The sequence below is a fragment of the Drosophila biarmipes genome, chromosome 3L (assembly GCF_025231255.1).
Source record: "Drosophila biarmipes strain raj3 chromosome 3L, RU_DBia_V1.1, whole genome shotgun sequence".
Classification (NCBI taxonomy): Eukaryota; Metazoa; Arthropoda; class Insecta; order Diptera; family Drosophilidae; genus Drosophila; species Drosophila biarmipes.
Genome location: NC_066613.1, coordinates 25,485,484 through 25,508,447, shown reverse-complemented (window position 1 = coordinate 25,508,447; position 22,964 = coordinate 25,485,484). Strand labels below are relative to the sequence as shown.

Below are 22,964 nucleotides of genomic sequence, written 5' to 3'. Positions count from 1 at the left end.
TCCGCGAACTATTTTCAATTTACATAAACTGTGCTGGTTTAGAAGAATTTTCGTGTGTAATTTTACAACTTGCTTATGTAGTTTTTCTTGTCCTAATCGCAATGTGCCAAAACACCTTTATTCGAATTTACAACCGAGTAATGCAGTTGAAGTAAATGCCTACAATTTGCTTTGGTTTTTTGTTGTGCAGTCTGAAAAGTTGCCTCGTCAAATGTGTGTTATCGATTCTAATTAATTCGTTCAACTTCAACTTTATAAGTTTATCATCCACGACTGGAGTTACGTTTACAATCTTTGGTTTTTATATGTTAATGCTTTTTATATGCATGTACTTGTGTCATATTGTCATGTAATTGGTTGCTTGGTTGTTTGTCGTTGTAGCTATTGGAAAATAGAGTTATATATACGCGTGTCTATATGGTGTATGGTACAGGAGCGGTGTCTGTGTATCGGATGTGTATGCTATTTGGCAAATATTCGGCTATATCTGTCGGATATATCCGTGAAATATATCTGTCTGTATCGGGTCGGTAGTTGTCTAGTTTGAGCGGTCGCTTAGTTTCGGCTTATGGAAATGCATGCTGGTTTGGCTTTCGGTAATATCGTCCACTAACATTTAATACGTTCTTATGCTCCTGGTTTCATTATTCCTTCGTGTATAATACGATTTTAGAAGTAAATGTATGACGCTTAGCTATGTACAACAGTTTCATAAACTATCTGAATGCATTCGTGTTATTGTATCCCCGTAAATTAATTTAATTCATTTAAGTAACTAGCTAACAGTTGTCAAGTATTCTTGTCGCAAACACTTACAAACTGATGCAAAACTGGGTCAATGGAAACAAACAATGCAGTTCAACGAAATGCTCATAATTCACTACAAATGCAAAGGTTTTCCGGTAATTCTCGAATATCGCTTAGCTCGAAGGCCGTCCGTTTATAGTATTGTTATGCGGATATAGTACTATAAGTTGTATCTGCTCTCGCCCCACATCTCACATCTGCGGCCTGCCGCAGTTCGGTTTATCATACATACATTAAATGCTTAATTTAGGATCTATAACATTAATTTACTTATATCCGTCCCGCCTCCTCGAATACCTCAACTTATTTTAGTTTTATGTTCATTACACTCACGCAGCTTTTCAAGTACAACTAAGCATAATCAGTGTGTAAATAAGTCTTATGGTTTATTTCTCGTGCTGTATCCGTTCGATCGCAAAAACTGAAACTATCCTCTGAAATTTCGTTATATTCGATTCTGCCTGCCTGCCTGCTGTCATCTCTTGTCCGCTCTGTTGTAAATAGTTGAAATGGTTTGTGGACCTACTGCCCCTCATTAGTTAGGCTTCCGTCAAGTCTGTCGCGATTTCAATACGATTTTGGGTTATTTCGAATTTGTTTCCCCATTTTCGGGTGGATTTACAACAAATATTACACCGTCGTTTTGCGCCATATCCGTTTTTACATTCAGTTTAAGATTAGATTTAAAATTAAGTCCCTTCCGGGGGGCGGGGCCCTAGACATTTATCTGGAAAGCCTCCCGGTGTAGTTTCTGATTGGCACGCATTCGTGGCGACGTCTGGGTCTTCGTCTTGTCGTTGGCATCCGAAAAACGAGCTGGTGGATTTATGTGGTCCTGATAGTTTGGTGGATAGTTGGATATGCTAAACGTACAGGGTTCTGATTACGTAAGTAGCGGCAACTAGCACTGGGCACCTCCTCGCGAGCACTTACCTAAAAGTAGTTTCTTCGTTGTGGCTCGAATAGCCACTGGAACTTCGCACGTGCCGCTTGCCGCTCGTCCCCGGTTTGCCCGCCTTCCGGGCGGCGAAGGGCGGCTTCGACTTGCGGGTCATGCTAGTGGGCGTGGTCTCGGAGGAGGACGAAGTCTCATCCTGGGTATCTGTAAGTGCACAGTACGGTATTAGCCATCAGATTTATGATATATTCCTTTGTTTTATATTTTTTATATTATTTTTTAGACCCATGTCCAGAAAACTTTTATAATATTATAAACCTTATATTGGGATTACATCACCCTGCCCACTTACCACGTTGAGCGCGATACTTGGCCGAGTTTAGAGCGCGTGCAGACACATCATTGTCGGACTCGGAGCCGAGTGTGTCATATTCTGTAATTGGGATGTGAAGCGTTAGGATTTTCCTAACTTCGGAATCTGTTGAACCTGGATTGTCCGATTCTAAAAAGTTTAGTACGATTCGATGGATTTGTACGTTGTTTGTTGGTTTTATCGAGATGATGTACGAATGTGGATGGAGAAAAACGTTGAGAGCAATGAGAAACAGATGGGTTAAACCAAGGGCTCAGAGGATCGCACTGGTTGGGTTTCGGATGGGATGCGACTGTGACAAACGATGATTCAATTTGGCTTACAGCTAGCTGGGATCATTGGGCAGGGGCAGGATGGTAGGGATTTCACAAATGGCGGGGTGGGGTGAAGGTGAAACCGTATCATAGCTACCTTGGCTTTCGGAATGGGGATCCCTGAGACGACCCACTTTTCGGCGCACCTTAGTGTACTCCGGTTCCTTGGACTGCAAGTAGATTATATTTTGATTACATTACAAAGGTACATCTTATAGCAGGTCGTATTGGTTTTTTAAATATTCAATCTGTGATATTTACTGTACTCACGTGATAGCTCTCCGGCTTGACATCGTGGTAGACAAAGGATCCGCGCACCGAGTGGTAGGGACCACTGTACACATTGCCGCTGTAGGAGCTCTCGCTATAGGTCTGCTTGTTCAGTTGAAAGGTGGCATAGGGGCAGATGTCCTCGATGTACTCGTTGCCCTCCGCCTTGCCGAAGCTCCCGGAATCATTGGAGTTGGATCCCCGAGGAGCGGAGGTCCCCGGATTGCATCGCACGGCCAAGTACTGCTGATCCCGATTCTGCTTGTTCTGCAGGTTGGCCAGCGAGGGCGATTCCGACATCGAGGAGCTGGCCAGGCGCGCCTGGTTACTTAGCTCTGCATTAAAAGTATTTAAAACATTTAAAAGGTTAAAATGGAATGGAAAATTGCAATTTTAAACATTTTAAAAAGTGGCTAACCACTTTATTTGTTAATAGTTTGTTTATCAGTGAACTTACTTCGCTTCCTGAGAAACAAGGCGGCTCCAATCAAAGCCAGCAGCATCAGTAGGGAAAAGCATATGGGCAGCAGCAGCTTGAAGTTGGCATAGAAGGGCAGGTCGCTCAGGTGGGAGACAGGTGTGGAGTGGTCGTTGTTGTACATCACTAGGGATATAATACAAAATTAGTTCCCTGGGATCACACTCCCCCTCCCGAACCAACCTCCTTGAGTGGACAACGTGGTAAAGTTGTAGATGGCCGTTGTGGAGCCGGCATTATTGTGGGCCGTGACTTTCAGTTGATACTTCGTGCCGGGCACCAGATCGCTCACTGTGAAAATCCTTTCCGTCGGCGGAATGTGATTGGAGACCACCGCCCACGAGGTCCGTCCGTAAACCCTCGACTCGATCATGAAGTACAGGATGCCGCAGCCACCATCTCCCCAGGAGTCCAGCCAGCAGGTGACGCTTGTTGAATTGTTGGTGATCATCTGGGAGTGCTTCGGCTGCACGGGGGGATTGCCCTTGGTGTAGGAGTTGACTATGTCGCAGGGCAGACCCGTTCCAATCTTGTTGTAGGCCGTGATGTACAGCTGGTAGCGAGTGCCACACCACAGGTTGGTGAGCAGGTGCGACGTGGTCTTGGAGTCCACCTGCAGCTCCTCCCAATCGCCATTGTCCCGTTTGTAGTTGATGACATAGCCCAGGATGGGACTACCGCCATGACTATTGTCCATCCACTCCAGCAGCAGGCTGTCCGTGTAGGCATTTATCACCGTGAGATTGGGCGCTTCGGGTGGCACCTTCACCACTATGTTGTAAACTATCTCGTCCTTGCCCCAGGTGTTCTCCACACTGCAGGTGTAATTACCGGCATCGCTCGCCTGGCACTCCTTCATGTAGAGGGTGCCGTTCTTGGCTATCGTCTTGCGGGCGCTCGTCTCCATATTGTGTCCATCCTGGCGCCAAATGGTGACCGGAGCCGGAGCCCCCACCTTGCGGCACGGCAGCTCCAGATGCTCCTTCCAGGGCGTGACTATGCGCTGGCTGAAGGAGACGATGCGGGCGGGCACCTTGTTGTTCGGCGGCACCGTGACCACCTGCGTCTTCTCGCCCTCGCCCATCTTGGTGGAGGCAGTCAGCCAGAACTGGTACGTGGCCGACTCCTGGGTGCGCACCGTCTCGTGCATCTCGACAAAGGGTCCGAGGAGGCGCTTGTGCGTGCCCTCCTCGCGGCCGCCCTCCAGCATGGACATGTAGAAGGTGTAGCCAGTCTGGGGGAGAAAAGGGGAATTAAATTATGGAAGTTACATTAAATTATTAAACTAAATATTTAAAAAGTACTAGTCGGCAAGCAAATTAAAACCAAAACATTTCTTCAGATAAGAACACGCTTCTTGATCAGCTTATCATAAGGTAACCCAAGTTATCAGTTATTTTTGTCATCAATCATTTATTAGAAGAATGACATATCTTAAATAACAGAATCATGTGATAAACGCCGTTAAGGTTTTCTAGTGTCGTAAGTCTTGAGGCAAATGTTCTCTGTTCATAAGATAGAATGATAACGTTCTTACACATAATATATCATGTTTTTTGACTTATGTCACTCCTTAGAGATATAATCGTGAGATAACCCAAGTTATTATTCATTGTGTTTGCTTCACTGCTAGCAAATAATCAATGTGTTGAGTATATATCAATCAAAGGTGTTTGATAAATATTTAATTAACAATCTGATAGGAGTGACCTTGACCAGGCCTATTTGACCAAGTCAAATATCCCTCGCAAGTAATATCCCCCGGGCGGTACAAAAATAGACTTACAATGTCACCGTTGGGCAGGTCGGGCGGCAGCCAGGATATAATGATTTTCGAGCTCGACGCGGGTATCGCCTTAATGGCCTGCGGGGCGGAGGGCACTGCATTCCACAATTGCGATTGCACAAATAAATGCAGGAATATAGATATATACGTGGTGTATGAATAAATGTATATATCAGCAGATGGGTGTGTGCACGGTGTTGCATGGAAGTTGCCGGCGCGGCAACGACAACGAATCGAGGTGGCTGGCGAGGATTTGGGATGGGCAGAATGGGCGGGAAGGGCTGGACGGGATGGGTGGGATGGGTGGTATGGATGGGCAGGAAGGGCTGCATGGGCTGGAAGGGATCAGGGACGTGCCGCACCTCGTTTGCGTTCATTGAACCGAATGCCACTTACCATCCTCGTGGGTGCGGCAATAAAACGGTTTGGTTTTCATGCCATCGCCTACTTTGGTGTAAGCCAAAACCCAGACCGTGTAGTTGGTGTATTTGCGCAGATTCTCGATGGTGACGTATTGATTTGTTGACTTGACAACCTCCGGATCGGTTTCTGAGCACGTGTAACCGAGGCAGTGCAGCAGCAGCAGCAGCGGCAGCAGGAGCAGGAGCACCCCGGAAGAAGGAGAGACGAGAACAATTAGCACTGATTGGAAATATGAGGACCATGAAGTGGGCTAATTAATTGGCGAGTGCCATAAATTTCAAAAATAAGTTGCCCAAGCGGTCGACAGCATTCTGTACACATTCCAGCGCGGTAATTGACCATCGCTGGCATTGCATAAATGCGGTCGAGTCGCAATGAAAATGCAGTAATTGAAAGCGACCCAGGATTCCGGGTAATGAGTTGTTAAATTGCGAGTTGCACATTCCATTGTTTCAACTCAGACTTATGGAATGTATCCGAGTATTCGGAAAAATAATTAATAAATATAACCAAAAATGAATTTGAATAAATTTAATAATTTTAATCAGGAGCTGATTGAAATAAAATACTACATTCAGTTCTTAAAATCTATATATTTATTAATAGGCTATCGATATCGTAGGTTTTAATTCCAGTGCTGAAGTGAACCCTTCTACTCCACGACCTCTCGACCGTAAATGTGAAAGTATCTGGGGGATTGGAGAGGCATAATAGACTTACCGTAGAGCTCGTCCACCGATATGTAAAACACTTTGTAGCCCTTGATTTTCCCATTTTGGCCATCAATGTCCGGCGGTGACCAGGTGATGTAAATCGATGTGGAGCCCAGGACATCGCACTGCGGCGATTCAGGCGGGGATGAGGGAACTGGGGCAGAGATGAAAAGCGGAAACAGTTTAAAAAACGTGTTTGTCACACTAAAAAAGGGGCACAGAGAACTGATTCAATTACTAAAAAATAAATCGAAAGTGATGGCAACGCTTTTCGAACTTAAAACTAAAGTTTTTAATATATCCCGAGCTAAGAGCCAAGTTTTCCCATTTTTCACAAAGATAAAGAAAATTTAGTCTTTGATTTAATTACAAGCAATTTAAAAATAGTCTTTGAAGTCTATTCTTCGTCATAAAAATATAAATTTTAAACTAGTTGAGAATAATTTGAAATCAAATTTTTTCAGTGCCTGCCCAGATTTTATCTGAAAGTCATTCTGCAGGGCAGCCATTCGCCGTAGACCAGGCGAGAGTTCGTGTACGGCCAATTAACAAAGGCAATCAATGGGAGCCAGGTGGCTCCGTCTCCTGCCCAACTCCCACATGCCACGTCCCCCTGTCCCTGGACACTCACCGTCCTCCATTGTTTGCACGGAAATCTCCTTGCTGGGCGGTCCGCTGCCCTGGCTGGTGTAGGCCTGGACAATCACATGGTACTGGGTGAACTTGTTGAGGTTGGCCAGCACCGTCTCCCCGCCAAAATGGGATCGCACCTCGACGGTCTTGAAGCTGAAGCCCTGCGTGGGATTCACCTCCTTGTCCTCCGGCGTGAGGGACATCTGGTAGCCCACGTAGTAGCCCAGCAGAATGCCGTTCCAGTGATCCCGCTCCGGAGCATCCCAGGTCACGAAGACCTCGGTGGAGCTCTTGGGATCGGCCCGCACGGTGAGCGGTGGACCCGAGGGCACCTCCTCCAGCGTGGTCACCTGCACCACCTCGGAGAACTCGGAGGCACCCAGCTTGTTCTCCGCCGACATGCGGATGTGGTAGGCCTTGGCCGGACGCAGCTGCTGGATGTTGATCACGGTCTGGGCACCGGCGATGGTCAGGTGCTCCGCATTTTGCCAAATGTCTGAGGAAGAAAAGAAATCGTATTGTTCGTTTGTTATGGTGGTTATCTACAATTTGTAGCTAATCAAAGCAATACTTTTTATTTTAAAGGGTCCACTAGGCGGATACGCAATGCAATAACCTTGGCAGTAACCAGGCGTATACGTAATATATATAGTAAGTGTTAGCTGAATGGTCGTGGTTCGTGCCTTAAATCGTAACTTTATTTGATCCCTAACAGCTTTAATCTTCTCGTTCTCACCTGATATCTGTTTGTAGTAGATGTGGTACTCCTCGATGGGACTGTTGCCGGCGAAGGGCTGGCTCCAGGTGAGCTGCAGGCTGCGCGACTGCTGCGAGTTGATGCGGAGGTTCTTCGGCTGCTCGGGCACCTCCTGCACGATGAGCTGGATGGACATCTCGTCCTGCCAAGAATCGAATGGGCTTGTGTCAGTTTCGCCCAGCTATTCGCTTGACGACTATGATGATAGTGGTGCTGATGGTCGTGGTAATGGGGATGGACTTGGGCCGAGTTGGCGCATTAAGAGTTCATTTGCGCCCAGTGAAAGTCATGACAGGCAGCCAGTTGCAGCTGCTGTGCGAGTCTCATTCAAATTGCCATAAATTAGGGTTAACAGCGGGGTGGGGTGCGGAATTTCGGGCCAACTAGCAGGCAGGCGGGGCGGGGGCTAAACTTTTCTGACAGTGTATGAGTGGTGCGTGCTGCAGGTTGGCAGGCGAACTTATAGATTATGTACACTCTAAGAAATGAAACACAGTGAAATGATGTGTGTATTATTTCGATGAAAGTGGCAATGAACACCCTTTTTTCTAATATTATTTATTGCCACATTTTTAGGCCCACCAAACTCATTTCTCCCTGTGTAGCCCAGTGATTTATCGCTTTTATAGAACTGACTGCGTAGCAGCTCCGATCGAACTGAACTAGAGCTCGGCCCAATTCCATTAGTCCAACGACAGTTTGATTTAAGCCAACCCAATGCGATACATAATAATATCTCGGCTGCAGTGTCGTGTGCCACACAAAAGTGTCAGCCTTGCAACTTACCTGTCCGAATGCATTGCTCGCCTGACAGATATAAATGCCCGTATCCTGGCGATATGTGTGCGAAATGCCCAATTCGGAGACCATTCCGTCGTCGAGCTCTTGATCTCTTATTGTGTAGCTGTGTGTGCGAGTGTGCCGTGTGATTTATATGCAAGTAAATGCATTTAAGAGACGCGGTGGCCAAAAATACAGATACAGATACAGATACAGATGCAGTTGCAGTGCAGTTGCCGTTGCCGTTGCCGTTGCAGATGCAGATGGAGATGCAGATACGGATACGTAGATGTGAGTACGTGTTTGCGCAACGTGAGCGATGCAATGCAATTTTATAACAATGTTTTCCACGTGGTTGTTGTTGGCGTTGGTGTGCCAGTTGTAGTTTTGTTGACAAAGACGAAGACATACGAGTCCGAAAAGCACACACAGATACGCACACGCACGGGCGCACGTGGCATTGGTGTGCGTGTGCAAATGGCATAAATAAATAAAACGCATGTGCATATTCAGTTGTTTGCCAAGCCAAAGGCAGGTTGGTTGTCGTGGTGGTGGTGTTGGCGTGGGCCGGAAGAAAAGAGAAAGCCGGAAATACATATACATTAAAACACTTACGATACACAAATACAAATACACAAGGTTCACAAGTGGGCACTAAAATGGAACTGAATCTCAACTATAAGCCCAGGAAAATGGCATTTCTAAACAGCAACTGCAGGCTCAAGTTTTCTCTGCCCTGCTGGATGGTCTTTATGAAGTTCTCCGAGAGAGTATACTTGTAAAAAATAGTTATGCACTCAAAAAAACAGTTTATTTTTTTCAGAGCAGTATGTTTCCATGCTTCAGTTGTTCTGCTAATTGGTAAATAACAAGCTCCAGATAACTTTTAAGCTTTATGTTATTAACTTTTTAGCCAAGTTTGATTTCGACTAACTAACTATTCAACTTCAAAAATGTAGTACGTTTCTTTATTACATCAACCAGCTGGGTAGTTGAAACTTAAGCCAGTGCTATATGCCAATTGCAAATAGGAGGAGCTGCAGAAAGCCCTTGATTGGAGTCTGGAATAGGAGAATTCCTGCTGCGAAAATATAAGGCAGAGAGGCGGAGAGACTCAGAACTCATTGCCTGGCGAAAATTGAGTTAGGCCCTGGCCAAGTACTGCTATCCATTCCCACTTCCAGGGCCAGAACTCAAAACGAAATCCGAGCAACGACAGAACTCCTTTAATTAAAACCAATTTGTTGTTTGCAATCGACTTGGAATTGATTTCGCCAGACACGCAGACGGCCATGGGCGGGGCAAGGGCCCCTAGCAGGGGTGGGAGGGGCTCTCTTACCGGGAATCCAGCGACTCGTCGAGATACTGTTGCGTTGTCTGGATTTTCCATTTGAAGTCGATGGGATTGTCGCCCTGCACGTTGCACTGCACATGGACCTGCTTGCCCTTGGCCACCGAAATCTGTTTCGTCTTCGTCTGAAAGTGGGCGGGCACTGGGGGCAGGAAAAGAGGCGTGGCAGTTGGGATTATTTGTTATATAATGTTATATATTTGTTTTAAGCTTGAATTTACGTTGAAATTTTGAGAGGTTCAAGTTTGAACTTAGAAATTCTAAGGTAGAATAATATTCTGGCATATTATCTTGTCCCAGATACTCAAGAAGCTGCTCACCATTAACTTTGAGGAACATGACCTTGCTCACGCCCGAACCAATATTGTTCTTGGCCTCGCAGAGAAAATGACCTTGCGACTCCTTGCTGATTTTCTTGAAGAAGATGGTTCCGTTGGGGAAGAGCTGCACGGTGGGCTCGTAGAGGAAGTCCTTGTACTCCCCGGGCGTGGGTCCAATGGCCTTCTTCCAGGTGATGGTTGGCGTGGGATAGCCCGACGACTGGCAGTGGAGCAGCACGTCCGCCCCCGCCTGGGCGCTGGCATCCTTTGGCTCCAGGATCCACTTGGGGGGCACATTCACGGTCAGGGGCACGGTGAATCTCTCGGTGCCCGCCACATTGCTCGCTATGCAGGTGTAGTTGCCCGAATGGTCGGAGGAGATGTGCTCGATGACCAAACTGGCCGAGTACTCGTCCAGGCGCCGGAACACCTCATTGCTGTCAGAAGACATGAGAAGAATTTAAAATAAAGTTATAAATAAAGTTTTAAGGCATGCTTAAAAATAAGTATATATATTTTTCTTTTTTTAACTATAAAATGTTTTATATTTTAAGACGAGATCTCACCCAGTGCCGATCAGCGGTTTCCCGTTGCGCTCCCAGCGAAAGCTGACGGGCAGGTCGCCCTCGAGGATCTGGCAGGAGATGGCGGCGCGCATTCCCTCGCGGAGCATGTTCGTCATCGCCTGGATGGGCATGATTTTCGGAGGCACTGAAAAACGGCAGGAAGGAAGCCATAAAACGGGGAACACAAATCGCGAGCCCAAAACATTTGGCGGGCAAAAACTTGGAGTGTCGCAGAACCGGCTAGCAATTGCCATGGCAGTTGGCTTGAGCACAAAACCCAGTGAGCCCGATAATCGAGGAGTGCGGGGGCGCAGTGCCAATGGTGGGCGTGGCACTCGCATCAATGCAGCTGCGGCTTAGCAACAGCTGCCGAGTGAATTATTATAAAGAGTGAGCGGTGGGCGGTGGGCGGCGGATGACGAGGCGGAGTTGCCGCAGACAGAACACAAAAGTCAATGACTTCATTGTGGGTCTGCTGGGCCCCCTAGCCGCCCACTAGCCGCCCACTAGCCACCCTTGGACCGCCCAGAAGCCGCCCACAAGCCACCCCCTGCATGTGCATTAACTGGGAAAATAGTTGCTTTTGCTTTTGCTGTTGCTGTTGCGGCTGCATAGTTTCGCTCGCCACTCTAATTGGAATAGTTTCATTGTAGCAGCTGCCACGGCTTTTTGCAGCCTCCACAACTTGCACTTCTAATTTTAAATATTGGCAAACACACTCACCCAGCACTTGGATCTCCACATTCCGGCGGGATGTTTGTTTCTGCTTGTTCTGCGCCATGCACGTGTAGGTTCCCGCATCCTCGAGGCGCTGCAGTTGCTCGATAATTAAGGTGCCATTGTTGTAGGCACGCTGCCTGCGATTTATGGGCAGTGTTTGGCCATCTTTTTTATAAACCCCCCGAAAAGTGGAGGAAAAAAAGCGGAAGAAATTGGAGAGAGCGGAGCGAGGTTGGCAATTAATTTGGCTGCCCACATAAAACAAAGTTATGCGATTTATGACTGGCCATATAGCATTCGGTGTCTCTACTCTTTTTTCGTAGCTAGCGTAATTTATTTGCATTCACCCGCACAGGAAGAGACATATTTTAAGAGCTTTTTGATCAAGAAATAAGCAAAAATAGAAGTGGATTTATTAATGCAGCCTGGGGGTAGTGCATCAAAGTTTATTGTCTTGCCATTTATACTTTCAATTTGTTTTTATGTTTTGCCCAGGTAAATGGCAAAAAGAGCTCTTCTTTGGCATTCTTTAAAATTTATTAAAAGAAAATCCAGTGAGCTGTCAACTCGATGTTTAATGCACTACATCTTTTGATATTTATCCACCTCAGTGATAACTGGCCGGAGTATTTCCTCCTCCGGGCCTTGACTCTTTTATTTACGATTATTATACTTCTTTTTGGCAATATTCGCCAAGATAAACACGAATGCATATTGACACACTCGCTTGCAAACGCGCAAAGATAATAATTAATAAAAGGGAAAAAAGCCGAATTAAAATTTTTATTTCGCTTGAAACCGAAAGAAAACAGTCCCGCAAAAAATAACGTTCATTTTGTAGTTTTAATAATTTTCACTGATATGCGCAATAACAAACATACCGTTTTTAATAACAAACAACTGGCCAAAAGGCAAATAGGCATAAAGCAAAAGAAACCAAACACATATATGGCCAACATCGCATATCCGAGTGGAAAGATATATGTTTATACGTGTGCATATGGCTCACCTCGCTCCCAGTGGATTTTATCGATGGGGTAACCAGCCACGGGACATTTAACAATCAAATCAGAGCCAGAAATCCCGGTTATTTTTGGCATTTCGCGTATGTAAGGCAATCCATAGATGTTCACTTTGGCGCTGTGCGAGACTCTGGAAATAAAACATTGGCAGACGTTTAGTTCTGGGATGGAGATGGGATCGTGAGGGGGAAATACAAATACGTTGGCATAATATTTCTGAAAATATTTGGGATGTTTTTCACTATTTTCACTCTTAAAATTGTTAAGGGTAGAGGTATAAAATACAATGAGAAATATTGTATTATACTGCCCTTTTCAATGCAGTATTTCTTTAGCAAGAAATGCAAAAATTGTTAAAAATATAAATGCAAATTCTAAACTCTTTAATATAATAAATCTGTTAGTCTTGAATAAATATTTTATTTTTCATAATCAATCAAGTACATTTTTAACCAAAGCATTACTTTGATTGATATGCTAAAATTTGATTTGTTTTTACTTTTATTTTATTTCGTGTCTGATTTGTGACAGCCCTTCCATCTCTAGAAGGCAGTTGCCTTGGCTCAGCAAATTGTTTGGATTTTATGCCGCTCCCCTGCCTGCGAACAATGCCCGGCCATTGTTTCGTTTTTTCCCCAAGCCTTGCATATATTTTTTCCTGTTTTTCCTATGCTACAGCTAAATTTATGATTTAGCATGGAAATGCTTTTTATGCCCCTATCGGAGCCTATGCAACATACATCCAGCCCATTCAGGCGATCCACCCCTGCACGAGGATGCCGCAGGAAAGTGCCCTCGAAATGTGTGTTTTATTTATGGAAGCGCGGCTACTCACTTGCCGATTGCATTCTGGGCCGTGCAGGTGTACTCCCCGCCGTCCTCCTCCTTGACATTTGATATATTCACGTGGCTGATGACATCGTCGTGGATGGTAACATATTGACCCACTAAAAAGCGCGAGCTGTCTGGTATCTGAAGAGGGGAATTCGTTATTCGTTATTCGGTATTCGCTATGCGATATCACAGTAGTGGGCCAATTAGCAGAGTCCTGCTCAGAGGCTCGGGGGGAAAATCACGGAGAAATGAAAAAATCATGTAAATCGAATTGATTGGAATTGTGCATAAAATTTGCAGTGCTCCGAGAAGTGGAGACTCGGAGTGGGACTCTCGAGAGGAAAATGAAAATTTATGCAAATAAACGAAACAAATCCCTGAAAATATATGGCCAGGCGGAAAAGGAAAAAAGGCAACAGAACAGAAATTCTTGAAACGAAAAAATTCGAGTGGAGCTGGCGAGGGCAAAAGCAAAAGATGGGCATCCCAAGTATGCACTTGGTTTTGAGTATTTTTTGTTGGGAGACGTTTGGCTGGGGAGAAGGAAAATTCGGTTTCTGAAATATTTATGCATGTATCCAGGAGATAGAGATGAATGTTACTGGGACAACAGTAGCTGCTGTGACAAATATCTGGGAATCGTTTCGGCCTTAACTATCAGCAGATGCTGGGCGGAAACGGAAGTACTGCCTGCACATCCGCCTCAAGCTCGGGCGGAGTTTGGCGGCTAAACTCACCGGAAATCCGTCCAGGGACCATGTAAATTGAGGCAGTGGATTTCCGGTGGCCACGCACTTCAACGACACCGTGGGGCCCGGCTGCAGCGTCTGCTCCGAGAACCAATAAAGCAGTTCCGGCGAGGCATCTGAAATGAGCATTAAGCGGCAAGGACGAGCTTCGGGGTGAGTCGGTTTAAAACTTTGCTCAAATGAGGAGGCTTCTGTGGCGAGGATGTGTGTCTGTCAGCCGGTCTGTCTGCCAGTCGGTCTGTCGGCCTGTCTATCTGTGGAAGTTTCATTAGTGCCTGCTGAAGAGGATCTGCTGCTGCATGTGTGCTCCAGTGTTTGAGCGTGTGTCTTTTCCCCCTGCTTCAACTTTACTTTTTTGATTGCAGAAAGATGATTGCATCGATGGCTTGCTTCTTAATTATGCACATGAATGACTCGCAGCTGAATGGGTGTGGAAATCTTCATTAAAAAAGCATTCAAAGGAACGCTCATGCTGTAAAGTACAGCAAATACCAAATATTTGTCGTAAGGGGTCCCGGAAAAAACCTCAACTTATGGGAAATCGTTTAATAGTGTAAAAATGTCATCTTTCACCATCGACTTTGATGCTTTTTGCAGTAGATTCATTTAAGGATATTATTAAGCCCTTATTTCATTCTCGAATGCAAGGTGTTTTATGGATCTCTTTGCTCTGCAAACTATAACACTATATAATATTTAAGCAGGTTTTGCCACTCTCTTCAGCATTTTGCAAGCCAAAAGCAGATTGCACTTTTCGTTGGCACAGCATTTGCTCAGTTTTCATTGCTTTTCCTTGCGCATTGCTTATGTGGAGCCAAGGCAAACGGAAAATGCATTTGACAGCGAGCAAATGCTATCCAGCTGAGGGAAATTGTATCAATTTCCTCTGGATTTTTCGGCTCTGCTTGTGCCAGTTATAAGCTGCCATATTTATTTGCACTCGCACACTCGCACACACGAGGCACTCGCACACCATGGTGTACCATGCGAACACTGTTGCACCGTTGACACAATTGCTGCCATATCCGGCCGCTTAATGGCGCTTTTCTCGGTGGTTGCGGCTGGGAGAGGGGGCCGGGCTTTTAACACCCGAAGGCAAAGAGGAGGGGGTGGGGTTTCTCTTCTCTCTTCTCTTTTTCCCCTCCATTGTGCAAAGCTTGCCAATAATATATCGAAATCAATTTCCGCTTGCGCCTAAAAGCAAATCACAAAATGTTGGCAAAGCGACAAAGAGCGAATGTGCCTGCTCTGATGTTTATGCGGCGGGGGATAACGAGATAACACAGCTTTGATGGCTATTAAGCCGATTATCCGTCCAATCTTGGTTATAGTGTGGCTGATTTGTTGTATTTCAGATTTGTATTGCGAAACGAAATCAGTAAGCAGAAATTCCTGTATTTTTCGTAATATATACGATAAGTTTTACCTTGTATATAGGCGAACTAACCTAATACTGAACTCGTTTGACAAAATCAGGTGGAGTTTTAAAAATAGCAAAAATAGCTTTCCTAGATCTCGTACTTCACAGTTAATACCCTCCTAAGCTGCTCACATCTACATCTCCCCCCATCGTAATACAGATGAGCCCAGATTTGCGTTAATCGTATTGGGGACACGCATAAACCCCTCAAAGCGTACTGATTCATCCTGCTCCGGTTTCATTTAAGCGACGGAGTGTGTGACAGGCCCTAAGGCAGCTAAGCGATACAATGTGCGCCCCCGTCCATGATGTCCTACCCCCCCAAAGACCATGCCCATGCCCCGCTGTTTAGTGTCTGCGGCTAGATTTTTAGTGCTGGTAATAAAATTAAGTCGTTGTCGCTGCGTTTTATGGCCTGCTCCTCATTGTTGTTGCTCCACTGTGATTTGTTGTTTTTGTTGTCGGTGAAAAATGTTAGCAATTTGCTAAATTAGAAAATAATGAAATGCAATTATGACAAACATTTATTTGTGCGGTCTGCGGTCGTCATTCGCCGGCTTCGAGGAGGAAATTACGCTTTTGATTGAGATGAAATGTTTGGGCGGACTATGTGAGTGCGTGTGTGGGCGGTCATAAGTGGTTATTAATGGCCATAACGATGGATGGCCAATTTATTAGCCCGGGCGGGCGGGGCCCTATAATTACTCACCGCCCAACTGCAGCTCGGCGGTCGATTGGATCTGCTCCCATTCGTTGGACACGAAGCACTGGTACATGCCGGGGTCCTCCTTTTGCACCTTTTTAATGATCAGCCGGGGTGGATCGGTGAGGATCTGATTTGGGAATTGCAAATCAATTTTATATTTTATTTAAAAAAAATATCACTAGGAAGAGTCCTTTAAAATAACATAAAAAAACCTATTTTCTTAAACTAACTTATAGCAGCTATGACCTCTAAAAGAAATATCATATACATTCATTGGACTAATATTTTTCTCATCTAATGGATTAGATCAAGATTTTTAAAGTATTTTTTTATATTTTTTATGGCAAGGGAAATGCATTTTTTCCGCAGACGACTAACATGAAAACTTTATTATTTAGTTTCCTATTTGAGAGCTTGATGGGCAGTTAAATAATTTATGATATGGGAGTGCCTTACCTCAACGCGATTGTCCCTGAGGATGGGCTTGCCGTCGTGCAGCCAGTTGACATCGTGGACCGGATGGCCAGAGACAATGCATTGGAATTGCGCATCCTTATCGACATCGACCGTCTGCACCTGTGGCTGCAGGTGTGCCGTCAAAGGAGCTGTGTTTGCAGAAAGGGCGGGGTGGGAGAGGTGTTTTGAGTACCCTTTTCTCGTTTTTTTTTTGCTGCCACCACGACAGACACACGGTGAAACCCAGACCCACTCACCTGTCACCGTTAGCGACACTTGGATGGTCTCCTCGCCCGCCGTATTGTTCACCCAGCACAAATATTTTCCACTATCCTCGAGACGTGCCTGCAATGGACGAAATCAATTGGCAATCAGCATGGTTTTCCATCCTTTCCCTGCACCCTTTCCCTTTCCCTCTATGTCCTTTATGGGCTCAAAGAAAAAATTGCTGGGTGTGCTTTTGCATATCAAAGAAACCCTCATAGTGAAGATGGCAGAATACTTTTGATTCTTACCACAGTTTATCCATCTGATTAAATAGTAATAAATCTTTTTTTGAGTAAAATAGATAGTACTTAACAAGATCTGACTTTCTTATATTAGATGTTCAACAGCAAATCCATTAAGTATTGAAAAATCTGATCAAATATTAATTTAAGCCTTTCCACTGAAATTTGGGTGTTTACACACCGAGATATTCAAAAATAAAATAAAAATGCAATAAAAGGGTAAAATAATATAAACTCTTGTTTAATTATGGTTCAAGGAACTTCCCTGAAATATGCAAATTCGGGTATGCCCAAAAAATTAATATTTTTCCCAGTGTAACCTACGCACCTTGGTGATTTTGAGGAGCCCGGCGGATACGATGGTGATGCGTTCGCTGAGTTGCAGTGGCAGCAGTTGCTCGTTCTCCTCCTTGAACCACCTGGAAAGAAGAGGAGGAGCTGAAATGGCGCCCAAACAAAGGACCAGGAACCAAGACAAACACGTCGGAAATCGGGAATCGGCAATCGGGAAATTCATTTCCGCTTTATTTACCCAAGATTTTGACAGTTGAATGCGAGTGGCGTTCGCGGGCTTAAAACCAATCAAATTGACGATTGAATTATCAATAATTTCGCTTCGCCCGTTTCCGTTTCCGTACTTTTTTCCCTGCGCACTGCACGTATCTTTTGATTGTTGGCTTGTTGTGCAGGTCGAGGTCCACATGCCAGATGAAATATATTTCAATAGTTCGTAAAAATGATTGCACTTAAGTGGGCATAACGATGCTGGCTGGTGTGGGGGCGGCGTGGAATTTATTTATACATTTATGCATATGCATTGCCTTGTTTAACGGGTATTTATGTTCCGATTGCAGATGTGCCGGGCATGTAGAATGCTTTATTTGCTTGGCCCAAAGATTCGGGGCAAATACTACGAAAACAAAGGAAGCAGTTTCACTTTTGTTTTCCTGATGATTCACATGGCAGAAATTATTTTCATTTAATTATATAGCAAATGAAATACATCTGTGTAGCCTGACAGAAAAGTGTATTTTAATAACTGCGAATTCGATTTTCATTCACTTTTCAACCAGAAGAAATCGAGTACTGGCGGTAGTGGAAGGTTGAAAGCAACTCAATTGCGTAAATCAACAGATATTTTTTCCATCTTTATCTGGTGCGCGTGTCATAATCTGTTTGATGGCCGAAAGCCACCCACCACCCAATGAATATTTTCAAGGCGCACACATGCAATCCGATTTTTTCCCCATAAAAAGTTATTGATTTTAATTCGGCTTTAATTGCACGTGAGTGCGTTTCTCGTCTTACGAGGACGTTGCAAAGGCATGCCATTTGCCCCTGGCATGGCATTTCTTAATTAAAATCAGGGAAAATGCCGGGCTCGCAATGCAGGCGGGGGGATTCCCAGACTCTGAGCTATTTGCATGTGAAATGCTGTTAAATTGGAAATATGGTCAGTGATTATCAACAACTGCATCAATATGGCACAGGGAGCTGAATGGCATCGACAGGACTGCGAGGACCACAAATGCGCACAAAAGGCTCAAAGGAATTGCGGGCGAAACAAAAGCGTCACTCGCCCGAAACTATGCAATGAAAAAGGGATTTCAAATGAGAGCCAGCGAGACAAAAACACCGAAAAGCAGCACAGCTCCATGGCACTGAGCAACAACATGGCCAACTATTTTCACATTTATGAGCCAGGACCTCCAGGTCGCCTTTGGAAAACAATGCCAACAGGACTCATCGCCGCCCGTGCGATTCTTTTTCGAGATCCTTGGTCTCGCTCTGGGTTTTCACTGGGCTTTCTCTTTCTCGCCACCGCGGGAGACATCAAATGAAAGGGCCTCGCGATGTGGCACATCCTGGGCGCATTCTTTATGCATGCAGCCCGAAGGACGAAGGAGCCTCGCAGTGTAAGAGTGAAGGCAAAATCGTAGGCAGCCATGAACCGTGAGCCGCCAGCTACAATGGCATATTACATGGCATCCTGCTTGGACAGGGTATCAGGGTCCCCCCACATGCATGTTTTAGTGCCCGAAAATCGCCTGATGAGCCAAGTGCCAAAGTGGCCAGTGTATATGAATGGCAGTTTCCACCCTCACCCTCGTCCTTATCCGAAAAGTGCTAAAAACTTGAACGACGTTTCAAAAAGCAATTTGCCATTTCGGCCATAAACGCCGCTCAGCTTTTGATTGATTTGTGTCCCTGACAGGGAATCCCCCGGCTCGCGTCAAGACAAACGCCTCCGAAAGATTGGTCCAATAAACAACTTTGATGTACGTAGGCGCGTTCCAAAGCTGGCAGCTGTTAACCGTACTCCAAAATGGCCGTAAGCATAAATTCCCGGGCCTTAAAAAAGCCCCAAAAAAGTTGCCAGCCAGCAACGGATGCGAGCAAGTTGGCCAAGGCTTTTACTGTACTGGCTTAAAAGCCATTGACTTTAAGGTATTTTTCGTAAAATGCTTTGTTACTTTACAAAAAACTAATCACTGCTTTGTAATAAAAATTTTGTTCATGAATCATGATGTGTTTTTAATGACTTTGACTTGAGGATTTGCTCTAAAAACAGGAACGCAATTGACTTTAAATTAAATTAGTTGTTAAACAAGGTATGACATTACACTTTTGGACCATTACTTTTATTTTTTTGCCCAAAATACTGATTTTCTTGGGTGGACGTTTGTTTTAGGCCAAAAACCGATATTTTTATTTGACCTTTTTTGGTGTAATTTGGTCAAAAATGGTCCGAAACCTAAAAGACGCACTGTTTTGGACAGCTAATAAGCTAGAAAATTGATCGCAGACATTTTCTGGCTGATTCTAGCAAGTAAACATTTTCACAAATTTTGACTTTTTTACAAGGGGTAGCATCGTTTTTTTTTCGAAAATTTGACGAAATTAAAATTTTTTAGTTGTAAATGCCAATTAATTGGAAATTTTACTACGAGTTCAAGAAGGTATGATATTCCACTTTTGGACCAATCATTTTCTTGTTTCGTCAAAAATACTGTCTTTTTTAAAGGATAAAATTAGAAGTTTTATTTTTGTTTAAAAACCGATGTTTTTTTTTTTAATTTTTTGGTGTAACTTTGTCAAAAATAGGCTGAGACCTAAGAGGTGAACTGTTTTGGATAGCTAAGAAGCGAAATAAATAATCGCAGTCATTTTGTGGCTGATTCCAAGAAATAAAAAATTTTCAAAATTTTGACTTTTTTACAAGGGGTAGCATCGTTTTTTTTCGAAAATTTGACAAAATTATAATTTTTAAGTTGTAAATGCCAATTAATTGGAAATTTTATTACGAGTTCAACAAGGTATGACATTCTAATTTTGGACCACTACTTTTCTTGTGTCGCCAAAAATACTGTATTTTTTAAAAGAAAAAATTAAGACTATTGTTTTTTGGCCAAAAACATATGTTTTTCTTTGACCTTTTTTGGTGTAACTTTTTCAAAAATAATCGGAAACCTAAGAGATGCACTGTTTCGGACAGCTAACAAGCTCAGTCATTTTCTGCCTGATTCTAAAAATTTCGTTGCTTATCTGCTTATAGATTCACTATAAATACCTTCGTAGACTGTTTATTTACTTATCAGTGCCCTTTCCAAGTGCCTAATCATAGGCTTATCCCCTATTATCCCTTCCAAGCCCAGCGCTGACCTCCCTTGCCCCCATGAGAATCACATAGAGAGGCTCTGCGGAATCCAGCCTAACCCCGGAGGCGACCCACAGGCCCGTCCGGAGGGCATTCCCTTGCCGCCGTGCGCCCCACATTTTGACAATTTGGCTGACATTTTTATTATGATTTTTTGTGACATCGCGGGGCCTGATATTTTTTTACGCTTTTCGGTTCGTTTCGCCGCTTCTTTTTTGTTGTATTTGCCGAGAGCGTTAAATATTTCACATTGTCATAAAGTGTGCGCCAACTGCGGCTGCGGGTTGGATAGCGCCGAACCCACTGAGAGCTGCGTCCCGTGTCCTGCGTCCTGCATCCCAATGTCGGGATGTCCCGTGTCCTGTGGCACGGCCACGTGTAGCAAGTGCTCCTGCTGTTCTTGTTGATTTTTTCGCGTACACTTTCGCGAATGTGGTTGTTGTGTTTTACTCACCGATATGTTGGCACCGGATGTCCTTGAGCTATGCACGGCAACGTTGTTTGGCCATTAAGGACAACATGCCGCATCGAATGCTTCTCCACGTTGATGCGCGGCTGTACCATGCCCTTGGGCTCTGTTACAATAATGCGGCCGGGATATGTGGAAATTTGTATTTCACCTGGGGATGAGTGCAAAAAAATGGGAAAAAATCGGGGGGAAACGTTGAAAAATATGTGAAAAAGATGGTTCAAAGATGGTTCAGTGGGCAGCCCCCGCGGCATTTACTTAGATTTAAAGCGCCCCTTCAATTTATGGCACGTCCTGCGGTCCCTGCCCAGGGTATATACATTTTAATTAATTGAAAGTAAATGAAAGCAATTAACTTGATTGCTAGAACCACCTGCCTGCCCCTCATTCTGTTGCTATTCCTCTTCATAGCTGCTTTTTTATGGCTGGGAAAACCTTTATTACAGATGCAGACAGGACACGCACAGCTCCTAAATTAAGGCAAGGGCATGGGAATCTATAACGAACTTTGGAGATATCGGTCTGCTGCTGCTGCCGCTGCATAATACACAGCCTAACTCAATTCTGCATCTTCATTATGGGGGCCATTGTTTGGCTGCCATGTATAGAGAACCAGGCTCCATTGTTCGGCTGTCGAGTTATTGTGCTAAATAAATGGATTTTTGGTTTAAACTGTAATTACGTGAGGCGGTGCCCAAAAACCGTAGCCTGCTTATGTGGGCCAGGTGAAAGGACCCCGACCTAATGCAGCGTGCGCCGTGCTTGATAAATGAATTACTCATGACCGCTACACACAACATCCTCCGTCCTCCATCCGCATGTTACACTCTTAATGAGTGCCACTCCAGCGGGTTTGGGGCGGGGGCCATCCCCCAAATTGGCATTGTTTCGCCCCCAACTAATATGCAGCTCATAATTTCCACTTTTGGCCAAAGCTCGAGCGCAACTTGCGGTTTTTGCGGCTCGATTCAATTTGATTAATTGAGCAAATAGCTGGCTCTCTGGCTAGCTGGTGAACAGGCCACCACAAATGACCCGAGGGCGGAAAAGCCATAAAATATAACCGGAATATAATGCAAATTCGGCTTTCAGGATGCAAACACAGAGCGAACTGTAAATAAATCGGACAAACAGAAAGGAGCACTCACAATCGCATAAAGAAAAGATTGAAAACCAGAAGAATCTAGGGAGTGTAAAGGGGGAAAAAGGTTTGCTGAAGGGAGTGAACTTTAATCGTATTGATTGATGATGTGAAATATGCGCACAAAGGCTAATAGAAATTCAGCTTAAGCGCATTTTCACACACAATAAACTTCAAATAAGGGAGAGAATTTATCTCGCAGGGATCTCACGTATTGACTGTGTCGACACACACCCAGCATCAGATGTAGATACATATACGAGTATATATCTCCATTTGTACGTACGCACGGAGGAGATTCCATTTTGGTGCAGAACTCCCCAGAGCTCAATGCCCTTTGCCCGGCGATTGAATGTCACGCATCATAAATTATGCACAAAACGACAAATTGACTTTGGCCAAAGAGCACAAACTACTTCTTGTTTGCTGCGACTTAAGTGGAAAAGACAGAAAAAGGCACAGACCAGTGTTTATTTGGGAATTAAATTCTCCGAGCTTACCCTTCTAACAATAAACTTAGTTGCCTTCAAAGGGAGGTGGGCTAATATATATATTGTATTTAAATTAAAAACTCTATGACTTATATTTTTAATGTTTAAAATAAATTAAGCTGAGTCACAAACAATATATAATGTTATAGCCATCTTGATATATGACTTAAAAAAACAGATAAACTTTAAACTAAGAATCATAAAAATCTATGAAAAAAATATTTCATAACTTGTGAATTTAATTTGTTCTATTTTCGTACACCTTATTTTTGATAATATTTTCAGTTATTTAAAAACTTAAAAAACCTGTTTAACTGCAC

General features: G+C 44.3%; 1 protein-coding gene across 8 annotated transcripts in view; it reads right to left on the bottom strand.

Moving 5' to 3' along the window:
• Nucleotides 1–72: 72 nt before the first annotated feature.
• Nucleotides 73–22,964, bottom strand: part of LOC108034738 (cell adhesion molecule Dscam2) — a 48,302-nt gene continuing 25,410 nt past the window's right edge. For 6 of the 8 annotated variants that reach the window (XM_050886670.1, XM_017109679.3, XM_050886668.1 and 3 more), the window contains exons 8-32: nt 20,998–21,163; nt 17,214–17,304; nt 16,634–16,721; nt 16,377–16,525; nt 15,924–16,047; nt 13,783–13,910; nt 13,047–13,183; nt 12,199–12,341; nt 11,193–11,354; nt 10,470–10,614; nt 9,904–10,340; nt 9,572–9,725; nt 8,239–8,356; nt 7,432–7,594; nt 6,694–7,191; nt 6,070–6,216; nt 5,323–5,475; nt 4,927–5,021; nt 3,324–4,374; nt 3,120–3,266; nt 2,663–2,997; nt 2,490–2,562; nt 2,058–2,207; nt 1,741–1,909; nt 73–1,670 (exon numbers count right to left, since the gene is read on the bottom strand). In XM_050886670.1, the coding sequence (XP_050742627.1) occupies nt 1,523–1,670; nt 1,741–1,909; nt 2,058–2,207; nt 2,490–2,562; nt 2,663–2,997; nt 3,120–3,266; nt 3,324–4,374; nt 4,927–5,021; nt 5,323–5,475; nt 6,070–6,216; nt 6,694–7,191; nt 7,432–7,594; nt 8,239–8,356; nt 9,572–9,725; nt 9,904–10,340; nt 10,470–10,614; nt 11,193–11,354; nt 12,199–12,341; nt 13,047–13,183; nt 13,783–13,910; nt 15,924–16,047; nt 16,377–16,525; nt 16,634–16,721; nt 17,214–17,304; nt 20,998–21,163 (5,171 nt within the window). In that variant the 3' untranslated portion in view covers nt 73–1,522. Of the gene's footprint in view, nt 1,687–1,740; nt 1,910–2,057; nt 2,208–2,489; nt 2,563–2,662; nt 2,998–3,119; nt 3,267–3,323; nt 4,375–4,926; nt 5,022–5,322; nt 5,476–6,069; nt 6,217–6,693; nt 7,192–7,431; nt 7,595–8,238; nt 8,357–9,571; nt 9,726–9,903; nt 10,341–10,469; nt 10,615–11,192; nt 11,355–12,198; nt 12,342–13,046; nt 13,184–13,782; nt 13,911–15,923; nt 16,048–16,376; nt 16,526–16,633; nt 16,722–17,213; nt 17,305–20,997; nt 21,164–22,964 lie in introns of all 8 variants that reach the window. The other 2 variants (XM_017109680.3, XM_017109681.3) reach the window with 2 other exon arrangements.